The sequence below is a fragment of the Leptonychotes weddellii genome, chromosome 6 (genome assembly GCF_054177405.1).
Source record: "Leptonychotes weddellii isolate Sample4059 chromosome 6, ASM5417740v2, whole genome shotgun sequence".
NCBI lineage: Eukaryota > Metazoa > Chordata > Mammalia > Carnivora > Phocidae > Leptonychotes > Leptonychotes weddellii.
Window position 1 is genome coordinate 23,094,801 of NC_138374.1, and position 27,493 is coordinate 23,122,293.

At 54.8% G+C, this 27,493-nt stretch overlaps 1 protein-coding gene across 2 annotated transcripts in view; it reads right to left on the reverse strand.

The window, feature by feature from the left end:
• NEURL1 (neuralized E3 ubiquitin protein ligase 1) overlaps positions 1 to 27,493 on the reverse strand; it is a 76,434-nt gene that overhangs the window by 8,508 nt on the left and 40,433 nt on the right. Inside the window, exons 1-3 of one of the 2 annotated variants that reach the window (XM_081822835.1) lie at positions 24,472 to 24,601; positions 11,350 to 11,591; positions 10,664 to 10,985 (exon numbers count right to left, since the gene is read on the reverse strand). In XM_081822835.1, coding sequence (XP_081678961.1) covers positions 10,664 to 10,985; positions 11,350 to 11,591; positions 24,472 to 24,505 — 598 coding nt within the window. In that variant the 5' untranslated portion in view covers positions 24,506 to 24,601. Of the gene's footprint in view, positions 1 to 10,663; positions 10,986 to 11,349; positions 11,592 to 24,471; positions 24,602 to 27,493 lie in introns of those variants that run through there. The other variant, XM_006739460.3, reaches the window with a different exon arrangement.

A 27,493-nucleotide genomic window follows, 5' to 3' on the forward strand; every position in this document is an offset into this window, starting at 1 on the left:
AGCTGAAGCCAGAACTCAGCTCCCACTGAATCTAGAGACAGTTTCTAAAGCCTCCTTGCTCTCGTTCTCTCCCTGCCCCTTCCAGGAACAGTGTTGTTTGGGTCTCAGCAAGGAGAGGGTGCTGGGCCCTTCCCCCAAACCCCGTGCCCTCTCTGGAGAAGCCTCTTGGGGCCTGGCTGGTTGGGATTTCCCAGCATCGTGCTTGGCAAGAAGAAGGGAGCCAACCGGAAAACGCAATTATTCCAGGGAATTGACTCTGTGAGAGCGATGGTGCAGAGAGGCTGGGGGCTGCAGAGAGGCAGAAGCAAGGAGGCCCAAACAGGAGGAGGAGGCCTGAGAGACAGTCGTGGGGACCTGGGAGAGGCTATGGGCAGACCTGGGCCGCCAAGGAACAGCCCCTGCTCTCCACCCCTCAGGGATTGCAGGCACTGGCCTTAGAGGACTCCAGGGTTGGAGATGGAGAGGAAGGAGCAGTGACAGCAGGGTGACTAGAAAACAAAAGGTTCAGAGATGCCCAGCCAGAGCCTACGGGAAGAAGCCCGGAACACAGCTCGCACACATATATACCCCCACACTCCTCTCCCCACCCCACACACACTCCGGACAATCAGCCCAGGGCCCATGGAGCTGGGCAGACCATCAGCACAGACTTCTGAATGGGGCTGGATGTGCGCTCCCTTGAGCTCTGTCCCTTCAAGGGTCTTTCTGTACTTGAATAAGCCCACTACTGGGCCTCCCAGGCAACCCGAGCCACTGCTGAACTCCTCTAAGACAGTGGTTCCTTCTCTTAGACTGAAATCTCCCTCCCTGTATCCAAGGATATCTTGGATAGATTTATGTAACTTCGCAGCTTCAATGTCCTTCTGTGCCAATACTACCTCTGGGGTAGCCCTGTGGAGAAAAGAACTCCCCTCAGGGAATACTCAGACCCACCACACACCTTCCCACCTCCTGGACAATAAACAGAACCAGACTCAGTACTCCAGATGTTCCCTGACCAGCTCAAGGCACAGTGTGGCCACCACCTCCCTTGATATTTACACTATAACTCTCATAATGTAACCTAAGGGTATTTGGGGTTTTTTAGTAACCCAAATCCATATACTGGTAGGCAGGACAGAAGCATAGTTAAGTGTAAGGATTTTGAAGTCATCAGCCTGGGTTGAAATGCTGGCTGCACCATTTCCTGGCCATATCACCTTAGATAAATAGCTTAACCTCTCTGGGCCTCTCTTCTTCAGCCATGAAATCAGCATTTACTGAGGTGCATAAAATCTGTATTCTAATACTCCACTCAGAAGGGATGCTGTGAAGTCCAAATGTAGTAAGCTACAGAGGGCACTTGGAGAGTACCTGGCCCATAATAATCACGAGGTTAATATGACCCACTGATATTGTTTACATGCCCTGGGGCTCAGAAGAAAGTGCATGGGCTCTGGGGTGATACAGGCCTGGGTTTAAATGTCCAAGCCAGCACTTGAATCAACTTTCCTCCCAGCCTCAGGTCACTCAGCTAGAGAATGGGGGTAATCACAACTGTGTTGTGATGGTGACGTGGGGGTCAGAGGCAGGTCGGGGGGCCCCTGGGACCTAGGTACTTGATAACTTCAGGTACCAGTGCTTACTCGGGTTGTTTGTCAACCGAAGTCAGGTCCCCCTGCACCAGGCAATGAACGTTCTGCACCTGACTGTAGGACTTCACATCGGTCATGAATGGCATCCCTGACTGAGGACCAGGAAGGAGAAGGTACAAAGCGGAGATTAGAGGAGAAAGAAGTGAAGGAAGGAGAAACAGCAAGGGGTGGGGAGAGAGGAGGAGGGGCAGGAAAATGACCCCTTGGCCTTGCTTGAAATCTTGGAGGAGTAGAGAGAAAAGGTACAGCAGATCCTGGGAAACAGCTAAAAATGGAATCCCCGGGGCCAGTGCCCAGCCCAAGTATGTCTTCTCTCCCAGCCAGGCCACCCCTCGGGGTCAGGAGCAGCTGCAGGCCTCCAGCAAGCTCCAAAATAACCACCCCCTCAGTGCACCCAGCTGTGCCGGGTCCTGAAATAGGTGACACTGGAGACGGAGGAGCTGGGCAGGACGCCCTCCGCAGAAGGGTCAGCAGAGGTCAGAGCTGACGGGAAGCCAGGCAAGGGTCCAGGCCCCCAAAGCCACGGGAGAGAGCCCGGAGGCCAACCTCAGCCCAGGGTCACAGCTTGGAGAAAGGGCAGAGGGCAACCTGTCACCCCAAGCAGTGGGGTGGCCCGTTCGGAAGCAACAAATCCTACCATCCGGGCCAGGGACCCAGGGCTGCCCACTCTGGAGGTGTTTATGCCGGGCCCGGAGCGGGGAGAGGCACAAGGCCACAGGGGATGCTGCTGGGCTGGCTCCCCTCTCGGTGTCCCCTCTTTCGGGAAGGAATTTGTCAGTCTTCAGCTCCTGGCGGCGGGGAGGGGTGGCCGGCAGATCCTTTGCGCCAGGGCAGAAATAACCAGGCCCCACAAGGGCAGCGAGGCCCAGGCAGGGTTTCCTCCCCTCAAGGTGGCACTCGGGTCACCCACTCACTGACGCGCTGTATGCCCAGGCCTAGGCAGTGGTAAAGACAGAAGCGAGCACCTGGGCCCCAAGGAGCCAGTCGGCTGTGCGGGGATCAAAGCTTGGAGGCATGAAAATATTTGAATATAATTTCCCTACCAAATTCTTAGTGTCTCCAGAGGAAATCCATTTCTCTCTGCCAAGTTCTCACCCAGCCTTGCCTAGAATGCTCCCGGGGACAAGAAGCTCACCACAGCCCAAGGCTATCTGTCCCCTATCTCTGATCAACTGAAACTGTTAGAAAAGCTGTTCAGGCACGGATCCAGAGGTATCCCACATCCGCTCCGTGGCGCCCCCTCTGAGCCTTCTCTTCTATAGGATAAATACCCCGTTAGGATAATGCTCTCCAACCAAGGCGGAGGTCCCCTTCCTGTTTCATAGTGAGTCAGACACAGCCTCTTGGAAGAAACAAGATTTGACCTGGGCCCTGACAGACAAGAGAGTTCGAACTGACGGAAGTGAGAGGCACTCAGTGGGAAAAGTGCACTAGCAAATGCCCAGGACAATCTGAGGCCAGTGGGGAGAAAGGAAGGGAGAGGAGGAGAGGAGGGGCCAGACTGAGGGCACCGGGGCCAGCTCTGGCCGGTGCAAGGCAACCAAGGCAGGGCCTGGGCACTGGTGCCGGAGCCCTCAGGGGCAGGCAAGGGGCTCCTTTGAAGCAGGGCCTGCCATCAGCCCGAGAGTCTTGTTTGTTCAGGAGAACATCCGGAGCGCTGGCTAATCTTTAACCATGGGTCGGCCCGCGGCAGCAGGCTGGCTGGCGGGCATCTGCCGGCCCCTGTTTGGAAGGCGCTGGAGGCCCATTTACTCTCTCCATAAACATCCTCCTGCTGGTCAGCACCTGGCATGGGGCAGGGGAAGGAGCCCCGAGGGCGGGGACATGGCTTGGACGGGTAAGGGGTTTCCCCACCCCTCTGGGCAGTGCCCTGAAACCCACACTGGCCTCCACCCTCTGCATATAAACCCAACCACAGGAAAGCTAGGAGAAACAAACACTTTGTGAGGCTCATGGAGGAAGGGGTAGAACGTCCCAGAAACACTGGGAGTCACACATAAAACTTAAGATTTATGGAATCTCCAAGACAGAGGATCTTAGACATATAGATTCTCAGACTCATCTGGTCTAGTGGTTCTCAAACTTTTTTTTTTTTTTTAAGCAGTGAAATCCGTTTCTCCAACAGAAGCAAAAGCTCTGGTCGAACTCTAAGAGGAGGCCACAGAGCCCTGCCAACTCAGCTGCCTCAAAAATGCCTCTGGAACCCCAGTGTCTCAAGGAACCCAGCTGGAGAACCATAGATCTTATTCCAAGAAACAATTTAGATAGCATGGTTTGAATTTCACCCACATACAGGGACTTGGTTTTAAGGCTTCCTCTTCTAAGGAGAGGACTGGCTTGGGAGTTGTCTATTTGGTGGGGTTTTTAAGTTAAGTATTCCTTTTTAACCTACAAACAACAGCGCTTGCCGTTTGTGTAAACACTCTTACACATCCGTGAACCTCACGGACTCTCTGAGAGATAAATGGCACATGTATGATTATGTCCAGAAAACAGATGGGGTGCTTGGGGCACAGAGAGGCTGGAAGGCTTGCTCACAGCTAGTGAGTGGCCATGTCAAGTCTTGATTCAATCAGGTCTCCTGCTTCTGAAATGAGGGCTTTGTCCCCCTTGCTGCAAGGCCCCAGCTCCTCTGCTCCCCCCTCCGCCCCGGGCCCCCCAGGTCTCTCCAAGCTCCTCAAAACTGTATCTTGGGCCAAAGAGATAGTAGGTGGAAATTTTGAAACTGCCATCTCTGGATATTAGAAACAGTCTAATATTGCCAATCATATATGATTGTACTTTTCATATATTCATTCTGGTTAAAACAACAACAACAAACAAACAACCAGAGCGCGCTGCGAACAACAGAACCAGACGAAGCCCTCAGGAGCCTTCAGGGAACTATGAGGCAGGCAGACTCACCGCTGAATCGGGATGCTGGGCAACCCCCTTCCGTAGCCAACACTGCTGGGGCTCTGGTGGCCTGTCTGTGTCCAACATGTGCCACTGATCCCTGACACCCTGAGCTCTCATGAGCTCCACGATGGAAGATGTAAGACGGCCAACTCCCCACCCCTGGGAGGTACCCAGACTTAGCAGGGGGGCCAGGGGGACTCATATTTAGAGAAGCTAGGAAGTATTATAGCCCACGTTCCTGGGCCCAAGGCCCAGTTCTCCCAAGCTGTGTGACCTTGGGCAAGTTATCAGACCTCTTGGAGCCTCTGTTTCCATATCTGCAAAATGGGTACAATAATAACTTTCTTTATAATATATATAAAGCATTTATGCTGTCTTCTTAAAAGAGCAGGACAGTACATGACGCAGAACTGCTGGTACCACCTAGACCTCCACGTGCCTCGGGTGGTCAGGAGCAGGAAGGGTCATAGGAACAGGGGAGGTCAGGGAAGGCTTCCTTGTGGAGGGGAGGGCTTGGTGTTGAGCCCTGATGTGATTAGCAGAATTGGGGGGTGAGCAGAAAGAAGTGCCAGGAAGAGTCTCTGAAGCAGGAGGAACAACAAAATTTTGTTTTAATCAAGAAGAAACGAAAACTATCAAAGAGGAAGAAATCGCCAGTAGCATCCTCAGTTCTTTCCCCCATCCCCAGAGCTTCACTCAGCTGCCTTAAACTAACATTTGCCTCAGAGCCCCTGGCAGCCATGGCTGAAGGTAAATATTGGTTTAGCCTGGGAAACGGAAGCCCCAGATGGCAGTGTGGTCCTCTGCTGGCCAGCACGGTTCACGCTCCTCGGGCCACCGAGCCGAGGCACACCCTGAATGGGAGACTAACGCAGGGCCTTATCTCCAGAGAGGGCCCAGGCTCCTCACTGCAGGGAAGTCAGGCTGGCCCACCAGCCCACAAACCAGCCCAGCAGCAGCCTGCCCCTCCGAAAGTCACCCTCACTGAAGGTCTCTCGACATCTCCCTCCTCAGTAGGCGGCTCTATTACCAGGACTTGGGAACCTGTGCCTAGGACAGGATGAAGCAGAAGGCCATAAGCCCTTGGGAGCTCACCCTCAGTGGTCCCCTAATGCCCTCCTGAGCTCAGCCACTACCATTTTGACATGGTCATGTCTTCTCACACTGACCTTATGCCCAGATGGGCCTGGGAGATATGAATTCCAGGCCCAGCTTGGCTTCTGACTAGCTGGGAGAATTTGGGCAAGCCCCCTCCCATCTCTGGGCCACATCTTCTCCTTTTGAAAGACTTGATAGCACAGAAGCTGCCAGAAACTTTCTGCTGTCATGGCTCTCTCCCCTGTGATGCATGCACATACGCCCACCTGTGCACGCCCCCTTCTCCACAAGTCACCTACCACCTCTTCACTTTGCTCCCTCCCCTGAAGGTTCTGTTCCCTGACGGCTGATTCCCCACCTCTGTGCCTATGCACACCCCTCCTGTCTGGCCTAAACCGCTCCAACCCCAACCAGTCTCTTCATTTCACCTTGTTTGGTTCTTGACTCGAAACTCATCTCCTACAGAAAGTCCTGGATTGCTCCCCAGCTGTACCACCCCTGACACGGTTTTACTCTTCAGCCACATTTCCCTGCAGAACTGGATTTAGGTCACCTCAGAGCAGTTAGATGGTGTGTCCCCCAAAATAAACACTCTTCAAGGAGACGGGCTGGATTTTCAAATCTTGTGCCTCCCCTCCCCCCGCCCTGCACAGTACCCAGGCTGTGGTGGGCATACAGGGGTATCAGGAGACCCTATAAGTGAAGTCCTGGTTCACCAGCTTTCTGCCAGGACCCACACAGCTGCTCTTCCCGAGCCAACATTTCTGAAAGGAGCAGGGAGACCTTGAAAAACTGGGATAGGACCTTATCTCTCCAAGTATTAATCACTCCATAAAACTTGTGTTTATTTGGTTGCTGGCAGGTCCCTCTTCCTGGAGGTAGGAAGCTGTTATTCTTGGAAATACCAGCCCAGGCCTGGGCCAGGGCACCCCGAGGCAAGAGGTGATCTCCCAAACTGCAGCATATTAGGGAGCCTGGAAAGCATGAAGCAGGCCTGCAGGGGCCATGGTGTGGACCCCAGGGGGCCTGGCTTATGTTAGGGCAGTGGGGGGTGCGACAGAGCACCCGCCTGGAGTTGTCACTCAGCCCCTGCCTGCGCTCTATCAGGAGAGACCGTCAATCTGTCCATGGCCTGACTTGCATATCTGCTAGGTGCCAGGTACCCCAGGATATCTCTGATCTGAAGAGCAGATATGGGCCAGGCAGGGTTTGGAGGGTTTTGGCCATAGGTCCCAGAGACAGGCAGGAAAGGAGGGGGCAGGTCTAGCAGGAAGTCCCTATAGATGAGACACTGGTTTGGGAGGTAATCACCAAAGGAAAGAAAGCCCGTCTTCAGAGCTGCCAAGGCAGAGAGCGACCTCTCAGGGAATGGAGAAACTCAAAACTGGCTGAGGAGGGAGCACAAGGAAAGCCAGAGGCACTGAGGGATCCGGGCCACGGCGGTGGAGGGTTGAGGGGGGTAGGCAGTGAGGAGGACAGGGAAGGGGACTGACCCTGGGACGGGGCAGCAGGCGGATCCCAGAGGGGAGGCCCAAATGAGGGTGTAGAGCAGCGTGCCTACCTCCAAAGATATCTTAGATGGATCTCTTTTGTTTTTACACAAAAAAGAAATCCCTTTCAGAAGAACAAAACAAAGAGATATTTTAATCTCCTAATTGAATTCAGGGGCCATCATCAGTGTTTGAAAATGCCCAGGGATTATGGTGATTTACAGCTCGGACAGGAATCTGCTGGGGCCTCGGCCTTATCCGAAGTACCAAGAGGAGCCTGCTGGGAGATCCAGATGCAACTGAAAATACTGCCTGAAAACCCATTTATAGTCCAAGAGGGGTAATAGGGCCAGGCCCAGTGAGACCACCTGGGCTGTGCCCCAAGGTGGGACCCGTCAGATCACTCTCCAGGCCACTCTCTAGGCCCCGGAGGTTTGGAAGCCCCATCTCACCTAGCATGTCCCCTTTACTACCCCCTTCCCAGCCCTTCCTGGAACTTCTGGACCCAGCCTAAGCCCCCTTCCCCAAGAAGCCTTCCTGGCTCCAACCTCCCTCACTGACCTCAGCCTCCTCTGACTTACTGCCTCCCTCCATACTAAACCTGCTGGAGGTTTATTGGGAAAGGTACTGCTTTTGGCATCAGAACATCCAGTTCAAATCCCAGCCCCACCACATCCCTACTTGGGCAAGCCAAGCTTTCCGTGGGTCTCAATTTTCTTCTTGACAAATGGGGATGAAAAACACTCTGTCCAGGGCCAGCTGCTGAGGTTAAATGACATAGCTGGATGGAAACCATCTCGGCAGATGGAAAGGATCCTATGACTACAGCACTAAACAATTTACTGTCTTCTCTTGGGTTATGCTCTGATTGTGTCTGGAGCGCTTGCTTTGTCTCCCTAATTTCCCAGTGAGGCTGGGCTATCTGTGAGCGAGGCTGGGTCTACCTCACTCCCCACCACTTTCCTTCATCTAACAAGTTACCCGCCCTTCCCACCACTCTCCCCTACCGAGCTCCCAAATAAGCCTTGGTGTCCTCCACACACCAGACACAAGGTTCTACTCTGGAGAGACATCCAGCGGGGTAAGACACGGTTTCACCCTCAAAGCCTTTCCCCGTCTTGTGCAAGACCTATGGATGGACCAAAAACCTCAGCCAATGCCTCATTGCTGAGAGAAGCCCAGGCACCATGTGGTGGGACACAAGAAAGAGAGAAAAGAACTCAGCTCCAAAAGGCTTCAGGGAGGAGGTGGCTCTTGAGCTGGGCCTTAATGCCGGAGTGGGATTTTTGACCTTTGGGGACTGTAGGAAAAGGCATTCTTTGCTAGGAAAGGGGAAAGCAGGAATGCTGTCCCTACTTCCTTTACCCCCATCCCAACAAGCCTATAACTTTTTTTAAGAGCTGAGATACTTCTGTCTCCTGCCACGTGGCCCAGCCCTCGGCGAAGTCACAGTATTCACGACCTCTTTACAGAAGAGAAGCGTGAGGCTCAGACAGAAGTGTCCAGGCTGGAGCATAGACTCAGGCTCTGGAACTCCAGTGCCTGGAAGTGTGAGGCCCTAAGGATATCAGAGCAGCTGAAGGTGTTCACTCGAACCTTAGGTTAAGCTTCACCCTCTCCAGGATGGGTAGGGAAGACTGACGGTAGTTGAGGACCTACTGTGTGTTGCCTGCTTCACATAACTCGGCTCTTTAAGCCTCCAAAAGAACCCTGAGGGGCGCCTGGGTGGCTCAGTCATTAAGCATCTGCCTTCGGCTCAGGTCATGATCCCAGGGTCCTGGGATCGAGCCCCGCGTCAGGCTCTCTGCTCCTCAGGAAGCCTGCTTCTCCCTCTCCCACTCCCCCTGCTTGTGTTCCCTCTCTGTGTCTCTCTCTGTCAAATAAATAAAATCTTAAAAAAAAACAAACAAACCCTGAAACAGTTATTTATTATTACCTACCCCTTTTCACAGATAAGGAAACTGAGGCCCCACAGCTATTACAGGGTGAGGCCAGGAGCCCACCTGGGGCATAACCACTGCTCTTTCTGCCTCCAGGAGGTAAGAGGCCCCATGGGAGCACCCATTTCACAGAGCGAAAGGAAAGCAGATCCTTCTCAGGCAGCCTGGGCTCCCTTCTTCACTCAGTAAGACTTGGAAGAGCCTGCTTTCAGGCTCTTAACTTGTCCACGTGAATTCAGAAACACTTGTATTGAGTTGAAAAACAGAAAGTTCCCAAACTGTTAATTAATAAAAATAGCCTCCTGATGTTTGGAAGTCAACAGAAAGGCTTCTGACAATTACTCATTTGTTTTTACTTTCACTGTCTTTTTTACTCAAATGAAGGTATTTTGAAAAGAGCTTCACTGTTTCTTGACTCTGAAGCCAGAGAGGAACAAAAGAAAAAAAAAAAGGGTTTTCCACAGCCTCATGGCGTTTTTCTCCGTGGGGAGAAGGGGGCAGGGATGGGCGCTGGGAAGAGCAAGCTCAGGCCGGACATTGACTGTGCTGGGTGCTTTACTTACAGCCTCTTGAATTTCCCTTCATCTTCCCACCAACCCATTTCATAGATGGGAAAGCTGAGGCTTCTACAAGCTCTGCCTGGAGATACAACCACTTTGCCCGTGAGCTGATGTGTACCCAGAGTCTGTGTATGCGCACACACACACACTTGACAGCACGTGCACAAGTGAGCAAGCTGAGAGTGATCCTAGACTGGGAGTCAGGTGACCTGGATTCTAGTCCCAACTCAGCCACCAAGTCCGTGTGTGACCCTAGGAAGCCTGAGACTCTCCAAGGCCCCTTCCAGCCCTGGCACTTTAGAGTCACATGTGCCCTTGCCAGGAAGCACGGCACCTTAGCACCCCAGGCTGCCTTCTGATGCCCCTCCTTGCCTCCCACAGCATGGATGCCCTCTCACTCCCCTGAAGCCGACCTACTCACACTGGGCACCCAGGAGCGGCCAGAAAAGTCTTAGCCACCCTAGTGCCTTCTGCTCTCTCCCCTGACCCCTCTCACTACATCCCTGCAAGAAGCATTAGGATGGGGTTGGGCCTCCTGGGGGGCTGCCAAGCCCGGGGGCCAGGGGCTCACTTGTGACTGAGTGCTAGCCCCCCCGCCAACTCACCTGCTGCGCCTCCTGGGGCCAATGACTCAACCTCCCTGAGCTTGAGTCTCGCCTCCACGGGCCCCACTAACAGAGTCAGCCTCCCAGGGTTGCTATGAGAACAGCAGTAAAGAAGGGCCTGGCCCGTGGTAAGTGCTCACTAAACTGTGGTGTCAATGATTAATATTCATTTCTTCCTGGAGGTGGAGGGTCTTTGAAGCTGCTGTTTCTGATGACGATTACGCGCTGCTTGAAGGCAGGAACCCCACCCCGGAGCCCCTTGTCCCAGCTGTGGGCGCGAAGGATGGGTGCGCTCTGCAGGGCACACGAAGGCTCCCAGAGCTGTCCCCGTGCCCACTTGGCCCTGGGGCCCCGCCAGTGGGGGAGGGGTCCCTGTGCCTGATGGACTGGAGCTGCGTCAGACCCCAGCACCCGGAGGCACAGGGAGCGGGCACTCACCAAGCAGCTGCACGCCCCGTGTGAGGCCGTAGACGTCCACCAGGGCCCAGAGCGGGTCGGCCGTGCGGACCCCATTGAAGAAGAGCATGGCAGCCGAGTCGTTGATGCGATAGAACACACGGCCCTTCTTGTCCACCCAGAATGCGATGATGTTGCCCTCGTTGGCAAACTCCTCGGGCAGTGCCTTGGCCCAGAAGCCGCTCTGGGACACCAGATCGGGGCAGGCATACTTGGGCAGCGAGTCAGGGTGGATGCGGGACGGGTCCTTGCTTGTGAAGCCCAGCCGCAGCGCCCCGCTCCAGCAGCACTGCTTCTTGGTGATCTGGATGGGAAAGAGAGCCTCAGAGGGCACTGTCCGGCTGGCAGGCAGGGAGGGAGTGTGTCCTTCCCAGCAGACCGCCACCCCCCTCCCCGCAGACTCCCCTGGGGAGTCACACCGCCCAGCTGGCCTCCTTTCTCTCCTCTGGGAGCCTTCCCACCGTCTGGTGACAGCTCATCGTGGTCCCCATGGCCACACCCTTCCCCCATCCCTTCTTTGTCCCACAGGAGGAAGAGGGCAGAGCACGAGGAGGGGTGAGGAAGGGCAGAAGTGGCAGCACAAGAGAAGGGCAGGGTGCCGTAAGGGCCGGAACAGAGGGCAGTGCTGAGCCCTGGGGATGCGCAGAGAGCAGCGAGGGAGGCCCCACCTTCAGCCTGACTTGCTCGTAGATGAGGACTGGGCGGTTGCTGAAGGTGATGGCATTGCAGAAGCTGGCCTGCCTCTTGACGGCCTTGTGGCTGAGGTCCATGAGGATCTGGGAGCCCTTGGTGTGCGGATGGAAGAGCAGCGGCGTGGCCGGGGGCCCCCCGCCAGGCAGCACCGGAGGGCAGTGCTTCTGCTTTTGGTGGCATCGGTGAGAGGTGACAGGGAAGGGGCCACCGATGGAGTCTGCAAAGGAACGAGCCGTGAGGTCAGAGTGTGGCAGAGAGCCCTGGAGCGGCAGAGGGCTGGGCGCGGCGCAAGGCCCAGGACGTCCACCACCATCACAACTGGCCCCCATCTCTCGCCATGCCCCCCTTCACCGCCTATCACCGTGTAGCATCCATCACCATTGGCACTGGTCCCCCACCTGTCACCTCCCACCACGGACTACAGCTGCGGCCGCTCACCAGTATTTCCCACCATCTACCCTCCACCGCCCACCTTTGTGATAAGTCAGCATTTACTGCCCACACCCACCGCCATGCCCTGCCACTCACCACCACCATCATTTATTTTATTCAACAAATATTCATGATGCATCTACTGAATACCAAGCCCTGCCCTAGGCACTGGACATAGAGGCATGAAGCATACATGGATCCGTTCTCAAGAAGACAACAGTCCAGGAAAGGAGAGGACATACCCAGGAATCACAACAAAAATGGCAGACAGTGATTAGTGCCGAAAGGACGGGACGGCAGGTCCCTTCTCAGGAAGGCCTCCTGGAGGAGGGGAGAAGGAGGAGAGGGCATGGGAGCTGGACTGACAAGGCTGAGCTGCCATGAACTGGTGACCTTGGAGCTGCCCTTGGAGACCAGCAGGGCGGGTGGGGCAGCCTCTGCAGCTTCAGCCCCAGGAGCACGCCCACAGCTTCCCTCCTTCAGGGCCACCCCCTTCCACCTCAGGCCGCCTTCCTGCTTTGCACCACCCATGCCCACATCTTGCACACAGGTGGGCCTCCGCACCCGGGCTTCCTAACGGAACTTGGATCTGCCTCAGGAGCCTCTGGCCAGGGTGGCATGCTTCTTTCTTCTGCAGATAGCTCTACCATACCCCCAAATAGGACAGAGTACAGGACAGGGTGTGGTCCGGGGGAAGGCACGTTACAAGCATGTGGGGTTGGTGTCCAGGAGACAGGGCAGAGAGAGGAAAGAACATGGCCAAGGTGTCAGGTGGTTTGTGTGTCTGTCACTCATCAGCTGTGTGACCTTAGGGAAGTCACTTCCCTGCTTCAGCACAATGGGTAGCTGGAGCCCTAAGACATGTCTCAGCAGCACTGGTAGTGTTAATGCAGTCTTGGCGGCTGGGGACAAGGAGAGATGTTCATTTCCTCCCCAAGATCTGTGTCCTGTCCATCAGGAAGGGAAGCCCCTGCCCTGTGCCATCAACTTGAGGAAAGAGAGACATGGAGGATGGGAAAGATGGGGTTGGGGAAGTAGAAAACCATAGAACATGACAGAGGCCTTCTGGAATGTGTCAAAAGTTTGGTTCCTCCAAGGTAGCGACTTAATAATGCAGAAAGCACAATCAGCATCAGGCCTGCTCAGAGGTCTTCCACTCCCTAAAGAGGAGGAGAGTTTTCCAGGAAGGAGAGGAAGACAGGAAGGGAGGAGAGATGGAGAGAGGAATGTCCTGAGCTAGGAAGACCCAGACTTTAGTCCAGGCCATGTTTGCATCACTTTGCATCACTTTGCATCTTTGCTTCCTTCTTCCCAAAGGGCCCCAGACACCAGTGTCCATGGTCCATGGCCAGCCAGATATCCTGTGTGTGGGAGGCGGGGTTGGAACGGGAGGAGCTCCCCTTGCTCTCACTAAGGAGAAAAGACTGGAATCACAGAACAGTACTCAAGGCCTTTAAAGCCACCAAGCAATGAAGGCTGGAATTGCTCAGAGGAGACCCAGTCAGGCTGGGAAGGATACCTGGAAGAGGCTGAGTGGTCCCTGGATAGTGCAGAGCAGGAGAGGTCATTCCAGGGAAGGGAATGGTTGGGGTGAAGGGCAAAGGGTGGCCAAAGGGAACCTACAGGTGCCCTGCCTGGGAGAGGTGCTCTTTGGGATCAGGCCAGCCTCAGGCACAGCTTGACTGCTGGTTTCAAAAAATATCTGCTGGGTAAATGGATTAGAGATTGTGGTATGGCTATACAGTGGAATATTACTAATCAGTAAACAAGGAATGAACTACTGATATGAGTGGCAACATGGATGAATTTCAAAATAATTATGCTGAGTGAAATAAGCCAGTTTTTAAAAAATAAGCAAACGTAATCCATGGAGTAACCGCAGGGCCTCTGTTCCTATCAACCCCCCCCCCCCACCTACACCCTGTTCCATTTGTCCAGATCTAGGAAATGCACACTAAGGGCTAGTGATAACAAGTAGATTGGAGGTCACCTGGGGATGGTGGGGGAGAGAGGGAGGGATTGCCAAGGGGCACAAGGGAATGTTTGGGATGATGGGTATGTTCACCATCTGGATCGTGGTGACAATTTCATGGGTGTATACATATGTAAAAACCCACCCAATTGTACACTCTGAACACACGTGGTTGAGCGTACGTCAATACACCTCTTAAAAGCAGTTTTTTAAACCTGCTGAGCCCAGCAGCTGATTACAGCCTCTCCCATGGGACTCTTCCCCAACCTCCACTCGGAATCCATGGACCAACCGCAGGACCTCAGCTTCCTTCAAAATGCTTCCTCTCCTTCCCACCCATCCTGGGTGGGGTCCTAGGGTCCTGCATAAAGACCCAGAGAACACCGGCTCTGGGCAAATACGGTGGAGACACCCAAGGGCCCGAGACCCAGGCCCTGGCAGGACCATTCCCCCAGGCCTCCCCTCCACAGGCAAGGGCAGCACAGGCCCAGCCACCCTGGCTGACAGCAAAACAGATGGAGAAGGAAGGTTAGGGAAACCCTGGACCCTGGGGACACAATGGACACCCAGACATGTGGCCTCAAAAAGGCACGTTCATCGCCACACACAGACACCTATGGGCACGTGAAGGTACTCCAGACCCTAGGAGACATAGACTTAGGCCTTCCCTCATCCCTTGGGCCAGGAATCACACATGTACACACGTACTGTGCACACACACATACTCCCGTCCACAGGGATGAACGGAACAGCACGCGTAAGACACACGCCCAGCACACATGGGCCACACACATCTAATAATAACGGCAGCCACTTCTCAAATGCCGCTGCAGGCCCCGCCCCGAACGGGGGGTTGACGTACACTCACTGCTTTCAGCCTCACGGCAGGGTCTAAGAGGGAGGGAGGGGCATCACCAGCCCGTACGACTGGTGGAGGAGCCGAGCCACGGAGACACTGAGTGGCTTGCCCACGGTCACCCGGCCGGCACAGAGAGGCCCCAGCAGTCGAACGCCGTGCTCCAGACACCATGACGCGTCGATAGCCAAGACAGCACGGCCTTGGTGTGCTGGACACACTCTTCTAAATGCACATTAGAATAGACTCGCGACTGGTAAATCCGCGAGCCACGTAAAACCATTTCGACTGGCACACTGGGGGCGACTCGGCATTCTGCCACGCCGCTTTCACGATACCTGAGTGTGGGCCACCAACACACTCAGCACAAACCATGCTGCCCACACTGCCCTCCTCCTCCGACACGGCCGGGTATGAAGTGTGGTGCGTGCACACGAGGCGCCCCCCTCTGCGATCTCAGTGAACGAGCTATGGCGTAACGAGGGGGAACCTCAAAACCATGCTGAGTGAGAGAAGCCAGCCTCAAAGCCTACCTACGCTATGATGCCGTTTGTAGGACTTTCTGGAACAGGCAAAAACTAGAGCTCGAAAGCTCCGTGGGAACTGGAGTCTGGGGAAGAGGAGGACAGGGGGGCACAAAGGGAGCTTTTATGGTGATGGAAATGTTCCTTATCTTAACTGCAGCAGTGCTCCCACAACTTACACATTTGTCAGGACGCCCCAAACTGTACACTTAAAAAAGATGAGCTTTATTGTCTACAAACAATACCTCCAAAGCAACAACAACGGCTCACAAATCAGGTCTCCACTGAGATGGAGGAAAGCGAGGCTGGAATCTCTGACCACCACAGCCCCCATCAACCCACGGCCAGCAGTGCCCACGAGGTGGACCATTTAACAGGAGACCCCGAAGCCGGGTTGGGCTTGCCACTCTCAGCCTCAAGCTTCTGAAGCGGGTGTGAGGGGAGCGTTTTGGCAGCTACAGGGCACCTTCACTGACTCCTGGACCTGCAAAATCTCGTGCCCGCCTCCGCCTGCCCACAGTGTGGCTCCCGAGGCTGTCCCCAGAGCTGTCCTCGGCCCCTTCTCTCTGCACTCAGCTCTGAGTAATCAACGCCCACCGAGCCACCTCTGTGGAGATGATGTAAAAACCCTCTCTGGCCTGCTGGGTATCTTGAGTGACCATGGTCACCTGCCTCTTGGCAGGCCCCCAGCTCAGCTCCTGACCCTAGCCCACCAACCCCCCATGCTCCCAGGCCCCAGTGGAATCATTGAGCACCCCACATCCAACCAGCCAATCCCACCTAAGAAATAAGCCTGCCTGGGCTCTGCCCGCTCCCATCCTCCCGGCCTCCACCCAAGGCCCTGGCCTGGCCTCCACACTTCTCCTTAAACAAGGGCCAGGGCCACCACTTAAAGCCACGAAGGCCCTCCTTGCCTGCCTCCAGGGGGCGCCATTCACACAGACTACAAGAGGAATGGTGCCTTCTGAGGCATCCAACATGGTGGTCCTCACCAGGATGTTTGCCACCTCCCCAACCCCTGCTGTCCTTGCCCACCATCTTCCTGCTCCACCTCGGCTTGCATTATGGTCTGGGGGGAGGGAGGAGAGAAAGCAGAATGAGAATTAACCTGAGCACAGCTCTGATATCAAGGGCCAGAGGGGCGGCTGGGGGCAAAGTTTCTTCCCTACACCATCCAAAAGGGCTCTCTCCCTGCACTTCAACAGACACTTTGACCCTTAAGGTCTCCATTCTATGGATGAGTTACAATTCAGACTGGTTAACCAACTGGCTTGAACTCACACAGCAATCAAGTGGCAGAGCTGGGACTTGAACCCTCATCTTCCAACTGCTACCCTACTCAGCATCTAATACTAGAGCCCATTTTCCCCATGAGTCCAAGATGGCAAGCATAGTGGGGAAAGGCTGCGTGGAGGAGGCTCTGGCCAGTCCCAGCCGGGCCAATAGCCACGGCAAAGGGCCTCAAGACGCTGGGACGCTACTCCCTCAGCAGCCAGTGGTCCTGGATGGAGCCCAAGTCTCCCCATCCGGCTTCCAGCAGAGCTCTCGGGGAGGCCTCCTTTAGTGACAGGTTTGCAAGCTTCTCGGGAGCCACAGTGGGGGCACCCCCCCTCAGGCGAGGCTGCTGCTGACACAATGGAAACTCCCCCATAGAGCCCATTCCTCCTGGGCATTTATGAGGTGCCAGACACCAGCCTGGCCAGCCCTCCAGGTGACCCTCAGCTAGCTCTGGACCACATTCCTGCCTCTCAGTGGGGTCCCAGGGGGAGACGCCGAGACACAATGCAGCCTCCAGAGTGACCTCCCCACTGCCCCAGCCAAGCTCTGCCCCAGAACCATCCTGGCAGAGCCCTGAATGCCTAGGCTGGACTGAGCTGGGCTGCCAAGGAGAGACAGGAAGAGACAATACTAGTGACAATGACCAAACTGTATGTGACTTAACAGGCGGGGTCTTCATTCTGTCCCCAGAGCCACTAGGACACAGGTCGTCAGAAGTGTAGTTACCCAGCCAGAGTAAAGAGCCCTGATCTGAACTCTGTTACTAACTGTGAGACGTCTGGAGCCTCGCTTTTCTCACCTGTAAAATGGGGGTCAGGGCAGACCTTCTTCATGGGATTCTTGTCAGGATTAAATGAGATGATGTATGTAAAACTAACCCAGTAAGTGGTTGCTATAATAATGATGATTATTATAATTGTTATTATTATATACAACAGCTAATAATTACATTAATAATTAAGAATGATTAGCTTATTAATACTTATTCTATAACAATAATAATTATTCATGCTACTGACATCGATCTGTGTTCTCGTACCTCCACACCTCTGCTCAAGCTATTCGCCCCTCCCCGCCACATAGCTTCTTTCCCTGCCCCACTTCCCACCTCCACCTCTCCGAGTCCCACCCATCTTTCAACACGGAACCTCACTGTGTTCAGGATCGCCTTGCTCTGAGTCTGTGACCCCGACCCCCAGTGCTGCCATGCTTGTCTGCATCTCCTATGAGGAGGGATTTCTCACTTTCTGGACAATGGGCGTCGAGTGGGCAAAGAGCATGAGCCCTGGAGTCAGGAGGCCCTAGGTTCAAATCCTGGCCATGCCATAGACTTGCTGTGTGACTTCGGGCAAGTCACTTCACCTCTCTGGACCTTGATTTCTTTCTCTGTAAAACAGGGTCATCTTAGCTGCCCTGCCCACCTCTCCCGGTTGTGTGAGGACCCAGGGAGTTCATAGATATGAAAGAATTTTGCAAACTTGAACACCTGATCCCAACATAAGGTCTTATTTTTTCTTATAAAAGCAATAAACACCACTGTAGGAAATGACCAGCTCTTTTCAGCCCAGTGGGAAGCCAGACACTCCGGTTTTATCTTATCCCAAACACCCTAATCCTGGATTGCCAAGGTAGTCCTGATTTAGACTAGCTTACATGCATGCATGGAACAGGACTCTCTCTCGGGGGTAAATACTATGGGAGCCAGTCTGAAGGGTGGGAAAGCAGGTAGGGAGGGGGTTTCAGTGAGAGAGATGATAGTAAAACAGGGCACATGTGACCTTCTTTGGGGTCCTTAAAGGGGCCCACTTCCCTCATGTGCCTCTTACCTCCAGGCTTGGTCCAAGCTCACTTCTCTGCTGGGAACCCTTCTGTCTTTCCCACCTATGTACCTGCCTTTCACTCCATCCTTCAGACCTTGATTTTAAAGCCTGCTTTCTCCCAGAAGTTTCTCTGGCCGCAGACCAGCTTCAGGGCCCTGCTATGGACCCCCAGGGACTCCACCCATACACCCCTAACAGAGCCTCCAGCATCCAAGCAGCCTCTCTCAACTCTGGTTCCTCCACAGAATTCAGTGCAAAGGCCCTGTGCTACCCACTGTACGCAGTGCACTGATCTGTCTTCTCCACGCCCAGAATGGTTGAGAAGAGAGTCAATGGGACCATTTTCTGTGCTCTGTGGTGCAGCTTTCTGGGGAGGAAAGGCTGCAGGGTTATTCGTGTCTTTCTCCCTGATGGACCCTGAGCCTCCCGGGGGCAGAAACACTTGTCTTTTTTACTGCTGTTTCCCCAGTGCCTAGCTCAGGGGCACAGAGCAGGTGCTCAATATGAGTTGTTGAACGAACTGCCACTGTTCGATTCTTCAATCCACTGACCAACTGGCAAGTGTCCAGGGAGTACCCACTCTGTGCCTTGCCCTTTCTGGTGTCCTGTGGAGAAATCAGAGAAAGAGGGAACTAAAAGGACAGCTTCCTTCATTGCCCAGCGCCAGGATCCCACCCACACCGCGTGCCTAAGAACCTGTTCCCCACTTGCCTGCAGGAAAAAGGAGAAAAGGAAGGTCGTGACAGTTGATCCTTTCTTTGGTATCAAATACTGCATCAGATGTCCTTCACATGCGACCTCACCTCACCCTCCCAGTCCCTGCAAGGCAGGTGTCTGGAGGAAGCAGCCTCCAAGATGGCCCCAATGATTCCCACTTCCCCCCTCCTGGCAGTCATCCCCTGTTGCAACCCTGTCCCTTTGCGTAGGGAGTAGACCTAGCAGCTAGCTATGGATGAATGGAATACAGCTAAAGTAATGGGATGTCATGCCCAAGACTGGGTATCAAAAACCTTCAGCCTCCATCTTGGTTACTTTCTCTTGCCTCTCTTGGGTTTCTGTCTCTGGGGGGAAGCCAGCTGCCATGTTGTGAGGGAACCATGTGCAGAAGCCCATGTGGCAAGGGACCAAGGACTGCCAACAACCACGTGAGTAAGCTTGGATATGGATCCCCCTCCAGACAACCCTTCAGATGAGACCACAGCCCCAGCCAACAACTTGACTGTAACTTCCCAAGAGACATTAAGCAGGAGGTACCTAGCTAAACTGTGTCAAGATTCCTGACCCACAGAAACTGAGATAATGGAATGTTTGTTGTTTTAAACCACTAACTTTTGGGGTAATTTGCTGTACAACAATAGTTGTGCTTTGCAACAACACAGTATCAGTTAGTCCCACTTTATAGATGAGGAAACAGAGGCTCTGAGAGATAATAACTTGCCCAAGGTCACATAGCTGGCAAGTGGCAGCCCTGGGTTCTGAATTCAGGTAACACACTGTCCAGCCACCCTCAGTGAGCTCCACCTCGCTGGCCAGCCTGCTAGGTCCACTCTCAGCTACATGAATCCTATGGTCCACCCTAGTTGGGTTCTCCATGCCCACTGCAGTCCCCACATATATCCACCTTTGTGATTCATGGTTAGGGGCCATGTTAGGGCTCTCATCGCCCCTAGGGTCCTGGCTATGCATACAGCAGGCCTTGCTGCTCCATGGAAGACTGAACGACTCTATGATGACGAGCTGGGTGAAGGAGGATGGTGGGTAGTGGGCAAGATCGGCACCTTCGTGACCAAGTTAATCTCCACACCTTGAGCCTCCTGCTCTCACTCACTCTGTGACATCCCAATCTCTGACATTTCCAACAGCCAGATGTGCATACAGCTGTGCCTCCCCACAGCCTCACTGCTGGGAGAGGACCAGCCCTCCTCTTCCCCCTCCCAGGTCCTACCCCAAGATTCCAGAAAGGGATTCCAGGTGATAACTATTCTGGGTTCAGCTCTGGGCCCCTGTCTTCCCAGCACCTCCCCAAAGTCCCCAGGCCAGGCCTGAGAGACTGCAGAGTGGAGGGGAGCATGGCTCAGTCACATAAATCCATACACCACACAGACCATCACCCTTAGCTTTCCTTACACAGATCCATGCCCATGCATGTGTACATGTGTGCACACACACAACCAGAGAGTGTGCCTGATGGTGGACACAAGACCCATCAGGGCTGGAGGAGGCAGAGATACTCTTGGTCCCTAGAGGCGGCCAGGTGCACGTGTGTGTACATACTCATGAACATACAGGAGGAGCCTCCATGGAAACCTTCATAGAAGCACACACATCTGTTTTACAGGGTGTTTACTATGCACAAGGTCTACTTAATACCCATGAGCTTACTTAATCCTTTCTACCATCCTTCAGGGTAAACCTTACCATCCCCAATGTACAGAAGAGGACAATGTACAGATGAAGGAACTGACCCAAAGTCACACAGCCAGTTGGATCTGGATTCAAACTCTCACCAAGAACACCTGCCCCACCATCCCCTTCCTCTCTAGCCTTGCCTGGCTTCACTGCCCAGCTCAGGTATCACATCCTCCAAAGCTGTCCCTGACAGCTCCATCCCACCTTCCCCCAGGCCATCTGCAGCTCCAATTGCCACATGGCCCAGCCACCCAGGGCCTCTACCCCTCACTCCTCCCTCTTACTCAAGGACCAAGAATCCACTGGGTGCCCACTGCGGGGCCAGGCACAGAGCTGGGTTAAGAGAATAAGACGGATCAAGCTAAGCCACCATACCTGCAAGCTCACCTTGGCCTAAGCCTCCAGACCTGCCGTCAGGAGACAGGCAGCACCCTCTGTGCTAATCCCAGGTCTCATAAGGCCATGGGACGCCCTTTCCCCCCCCCTGCCTGTTACGGAACCTGAGAAGGAGAAGTGGGGAGCCAGCTGCAGAAGGGGCAAGGCCTGACTTCCCACCTGAGCCACCAGCTCCATGACCTCAGCCAACCATTTCCCCTTCCGGGCCACAGAATACCCCTCTGTGAAAGGACAGAACTGAGGACCAACTCTCAAGTCTCTGCACCCCAGCATCTAGGGTGTGTTGGTCCAGAGATCAAGCTGGGGGTGCCACCTATATCTAAGTGAATATGTGTGTGCCATCTGCATGTCAATCCCTCAGCCCTGGGCCTATCCTTGCCGGTGGGGGAGCACTGAAGGAGGTAAAGGAGGAAGGCAAAGAAAGAAGAGGGGAGGGCCGGGGAGGGGAGGCCTCTCAGTGTAGCTGCTGCCTCCTTCTGCGCTCTCCACCCCCACCCTCCCCGCCCCGCCATCCTGCCCTCAAGACTGGGAGCAGCTCTGGAAATCTGCCCGATGAAAGATATCAAGCATGTAACTGCCGAAACCATTTTCCAAATGGGAATTAATTTCTCCCATGGGTCTCCTGCCAAGCTGGTCCCAGAGGAACCTGACTCCTCACCACCAGCCCTAACACACACACACACACACACACACACACACACACACACACACACCTCATGCAGAAACACTGACATCTATCTACAGAATAACAAGGACACGTCCCACACACAAAGTAACACAAACGTGGCTGCTCACACACAGAAACGCAGGCATAACACGAAATCCCTTAAATATTAGACAGATAGACACATCCCGTGCTACACATCACATGGTACACACACACAGAGGCCCAAACACAGGTACACCATCTGCAGACACCAGAAACACCAATAGCCAAAACATGCCCACAAACACCCCGCTAGAAACCACCCCTATACACACCAACAGTCTGGGGTCACTCTCTGTCACATCCCTCTCATCTCTGTCACCCAGCAATCCAAAACCTTCCGTGTGCACCAAACCCAAATCCCAAGGCCCCCAGTGAAATCACAATCGGGAACTCTGTAAGCATTCTCATGGAGTCAGCCTGTGGGCTGAGAGCACCACCAGGAAGGAGCGATACCCTTATAGCTCCCACTTCCCCTCACACACACCCCGGAAAGACGCAAAACCAGAGCCACTGAGGCAGCCAGGGCATGGGTGTGGGCATGAGCAGCCGTGGGTGTGGGGAGGACTCGTGAGGACGGGCACACAGAGGTTCCAGCTAAGGGACTATGTGACCCAGGCAAAGACAGCTTCTCCACAACCCCCAACTCCCCTCTCCTACTCGCCTTGATGGTAGATTGAGGCAGGGGCTAGGGCCAGCTTGGCAGGAGGCCCAGCCTATGGAGGGTGGTCCCGGCTGAGGGCGGGGCAGGGAAGGAGGGCAAAGCAGATGACGCATTTGATTAGCGTTCACCAATGTCCACGCAGCACCAATGTCCCTGCCAGTGTCCGTGCCCAGCTCCTAGAGTTCTCGGCCCACCCCAAATCTCATGCTGTCCCAGGCGGGAGGAGGGAATATGACCCTGGCCTCAGAATGCTTTTCCAAGCCCTTGTGGTTCTCCCCATGTTCAGTCCTTATTCACATCCCCCCAAGTAATCCTCACGGTAGTCCTATGAGGAGGGCACTCCATCAGCCCCATTAACAGACGAGAAAACCAAGGCTCAGGACGACACTTGCCCTCACTAGAAGACGTGTCTATGGACCCTGGAGCAGGAGCTCTTGCAGGCCACGTGCCGTCTCGGGTGGTCGCAGGGTCCTCACTCCCCTTGGAAGCCCGTGCTCCAGACCAGCTGGAGGATCGTGTGCTGCATCCTGGGCCTGTTCCGAGGTCCTCTCTGTCCTTCCCAGGCCACAGGCTTGACTAAGTCTGCTTCCAGTGGAAAATGCCAGTCTGCTCCAGACCCTCTGCCAACAGGCCCTGCTGGGGCCAGTGGGCCCTGATAGGAGCCCCCGCCCCATGGACACGCAGGGCCAGGCCCAGGTCAGCCCAGTCCAAGTCTCGGGCCAAGTCCCAGGCCACTGTTCGGCTCCGGATTATGTGTCTTCCAGGAGCTTCCATCTGTCACTTAGCCCTCCAGGCCCAGGACAAAATTTATTTCCTTTTAAGAGAGCCAATGATTTGCTTTTCCCATGTCTCCTTTCCTGCCTTTTTCTTTTTTAATTAGAAATCACTCTCTCAAAGTCCAGAGCCTGGAAGGGAGAAGCCACCTGGTCACCAGTCCCCGCCACAGCTTCCCAATTGCTCCTGCCACTGCCCTCCCTCCTTCCTGGGCCTCGCCCAGGTTCTTTAGTACCCACTGGACTCAGCAGATGGAGGCTGCCCCATCTCCTAATGCCCTGTCTGAGCGGGGAGCAGGGGACCCAGGGAAGTGTGGCAGGGACTACCCAAGGTCAGCCCACACTGCTCAGCCGGTTTGTACAGAAAGCCCAGCTTCCGGGGCCCAGCGATGACAAAACAAGTCCCTGGGAAGTCTTTCCCTTCTGGGTCTGGTGCCACATCGGCCATGTTACTCCCAAGACCACGGCACCTGAGCCGGGCAGATGGAGGGGCCAGGAGCCCGGGCAGGCAGCAGCTCTGCAAGTAGGGAGCCAATTCAGTGCTCCTCCCTTCCACCCCTTCACCTGCCTGCCCAGCGGTCTGTCTGACCGTGGACGTAAATCCCAGGGGTCAGAATTTCACTGGCCTCCCCCACGGAGCGCACGCTTTGAGAACCAAAGTCAGGCAACGTGGGGGGTTGTCCCTTGCACATCTGGATGTTGAGGCATAAGCAGACACAGGTACACACCCACAGACACCTCGAATGCACCTTTGTGAGCACAGACACACACACACGCACGCACTCATGCACACAAGCGTGTGCCCACACATCTCTCCACATCTCCATCATGGAACACGGCGCTGACCTCCGTGGCCTGCATTCCAGGACCTACAAACAGGTCCCCCCAGCTGTCTAACTATGGTTGCTTCGGTTCTAGGAGAGGGGGATATGGACACCCAGGACCTCACAACCCATGTGGGGGCTGGTCAGCACCCGGGGAACGTAAGAGGACAACAAGACTTTGTGGGGAGACTTGGCTGCCTGACCTCTGCTGGCTACCAGGGAAAGCCCACTTCTTCCCGCTTTCCCCAGCCCCCCTTGCTTTCCCCCACCCCAGTGCCAACCACCCAGAAACAACCCCTCCCGTGACCCCAGAGTCCACCAAGGAGTAGACAGGGGGATGATCATGCCCTCGCCCGAGGGCCTCCCCCCTCCGGGCCCCAGCCTCCCCAGGTGGTCCCCAGGCTGGGAATGGGCAGACCCCCTGGCATCAGCTGGGGCCTTACCGTGGAGGGTGCTCCGGGTGATCTGTCCCCCCATCGCTGGCAGCGGGCAGCACAGCCACCTTCGTTCGGCCGGCTGGTCTCCTCACCAAGCCACCCTAGCCGCCAGCTCCCCTCCTCCTGCCCCTCCTCCTCCCCCGCGGCCGGCAGCCGGCATGGCAGGGCCGAGCCCGCCCCTCCCGCGTCCCCACCAGCTCCCTCCCGCACACCACACGGCTGCCTGCCCGCGAGGCCGGCCACACACACACACACACATGCACACGCACACACACGCGCGTGCGCGTGCACACACACGCACTCACGCACACGCAAGCACACCCCTCTGGCCCTGCCCGCCGCCTCCGGCTCCCACCCACTCCCAGAGCCTCCCCCACCGGCCCCCACTGGTACAGGCAATGGGATCTGTCATGTTTATTTACATAAGGAGGAGGAGACTGGAGGCTTCCTGAAATAGCCGAGCTGCAGAAAGCACTGGAGATGCCCCAGCCAGAGCAGACACACGCACGCACACACACATGCACACACACACGCATGCACACGCACACACACACATGCACATGTACACACATATGCTCATTCCCCATCACACACCTCTTCACAGACACCCGCATGCACACAACCTCATTGTTCCCCCAGGCTTACTGCATCCACATGCCATGAGGCACCTACTACATGCAGACCTTGGACAAAGACAATGAGGGCACCATGGTGAGCAAAACACACACTGCCCGATCCTCAAGGGGCTTACAATCTGGCTAGGGGAGCTTACCAACAAGCAGCTAACATGGCTTCTATCTTCTTCCAGGCTCTATTGCAAATGCTCCAGGAGTATTAACCCCTTCAGTCCTCACCGGCTGAATGAAGAGGTCAGTAGTACTGTTTTTATCAATGAGTATCATTGTTATTATTATCTCACGGATGAGGAAAGTGAGACAAAGAGAGGTTATCAACCTAGAAAGTGGCAGGGCTGGGAAGCAAACCCAGGGATCCAGGTTTTTACCCGCCCCCCCAGCACAGCACCCCTTTAATCGTAACATATACAAGTACACACCAACATATAGAGACCTCACTACCTGTCTGTGCCATGTCACATGTATGTGCACAACACAGGCTCTCATGAGCCTTCGCCATTACGCACACTTCCCCACCCACTGCCCACCAGACTCTGTACGTCAGGCACTGCATGCACTCTCACTTGATTCCAGACGGCAGAGGCCACTGTTAGGTCGATTTTACAGAAAAGTAAGTTGAGGCTCTGAAAGGCTCAGGAAATTGCCTGAGGTGACCCACCAGGTCGGAGGAAGAGCCAGGACTCATGCCTCGGTCTGTGAGATAATCTCCCAGTTCGTCACCCTTTTGCAGGCTCTCCACAGGACAGGGGTCTCTCCCAGGCCCTGGCCCAGGCCCCAGCCCCTGTCCTCAGGGTCAAGGATCTGGGTTCCCAGGGAGAGATCTGGGTGGGGAGGGAAGGCCAGTGGGTAGAGGCGTGGGGGCTGGGGAAAGAGCTATGGCAAAGGCAGGGGCTGCCCTGTATCAGATGGGACTCCGAGGCCTCGGCACTAGGAGGGGCTGTGCTGGGCTCTGAGCCTTCACCTCGGCACCCTGCTGTTACCACCCCTGAGTAGGTCCAGGGGAGGGTCATCCAGGCCTGATCTGGGGTCATCAGCCAGAGGGCAAGGCAGGCCCTGGGTGAAAGTGGCCACAGACCCAGCACGCTAATCCTCCTACTAGACCAGAGGCATGGCTGAGTCTTCTCCCTGGAATAAGACGTGACCCCCAATCCACACAAGGCTGCCCCCTTCTACAGGCACATCGTGCTCGTGGCTGTGCATAGCCCCGTGTGCATGCACCCGCATGTTCCGGGGCACACACACCCAGTTCCTCTGGGGAAGGAAGCTAAGTCAAAGTCTAACAGAGAGGAGATAACCCAAACTCCTTTTGTGGGACAAATAATCATAATAATAGCAAACACGGGACTGACTGTGTGTCAGGCAGTTCTAAGCACATTACATACATTAACTTGTTCAATCCTATGACAATCCTAAGGGATAAGTTGCATTTTTATGCCCATTTTACAGATGAGGAAACCAAAGCAAAAAGAGGCTGCTCTGGAGGCTGTTCTTGCAGCAGCAGAGTCCACCCCCCTCATCCTGCCTGCCTCCTAATGCACCTGCCTGGGCCCTTCCCAACTAACCCCTTTCACATACCCCCCCTCCAATCTTCCCACTCCCTGAGCACTGGGAACACCTCTTCCGAGAAGCCTCCCTGGGACGCTGGGTGCAGGGTGAGTCCCCCTTCTTGGAGCTCGTCTCTCCTCTGAGCCCAAGGTATGCCTCTCCCAACCCCTCATCTTACTCTGCCCTGCCAGAGACGTCTATGCCTAGCTGTGGCCTTGTCTGCCTGCCCTGGGGGCATCTCAACTGTTCAACTTGACCAACATTTATGAGCACCTACTATGTGTCAGACACTAAGTTGGGTATGCAAGGGTGATCAATAGTAGACAGGCCCTGGCTCTCAAGAACTTACAGTCCAGAGGGAAACATATTTATCAAGTAGTCTTACTAAGGAACATATCATCACAATCCTAGAAAAGTGTGCTGAATGAAAGGAGCAGGGTTCTCAGGGAGGCTCGGGGCAGGCTTTCCTAAAAAGCAAAAAGGTGAAGGATAAGTAGGTATGTCCATGTGCTGTGGAGGAAGCTTTGAAGAGAGAGAGCTCCAGAGAGTGAGCACAACATGTGCAAAGGCCCTGTGGCTGGAGGAAGCCCACACATTCAAGAAACAGGGTCGGTACGCCTGGAGCAGGGACCGCAGCAGGAGCCAGGGGAAATTTTTCAGTGGCAAGCCAAGGTGGTCAAAGGACACCCCAGGAGGGCCTTGAAGAGCAGGATGAAGAATCTGGTCCTTTTTCTGAGAACAGGAGGGAACCTCTGAGAGGGCTCAGCAGAGAGGCAACAAGACCAGACCTGCATTTCTAAAAGGTCATTCTGCCATCTGGTGTGGAGAATGCACAGAGGAAGAAAAGG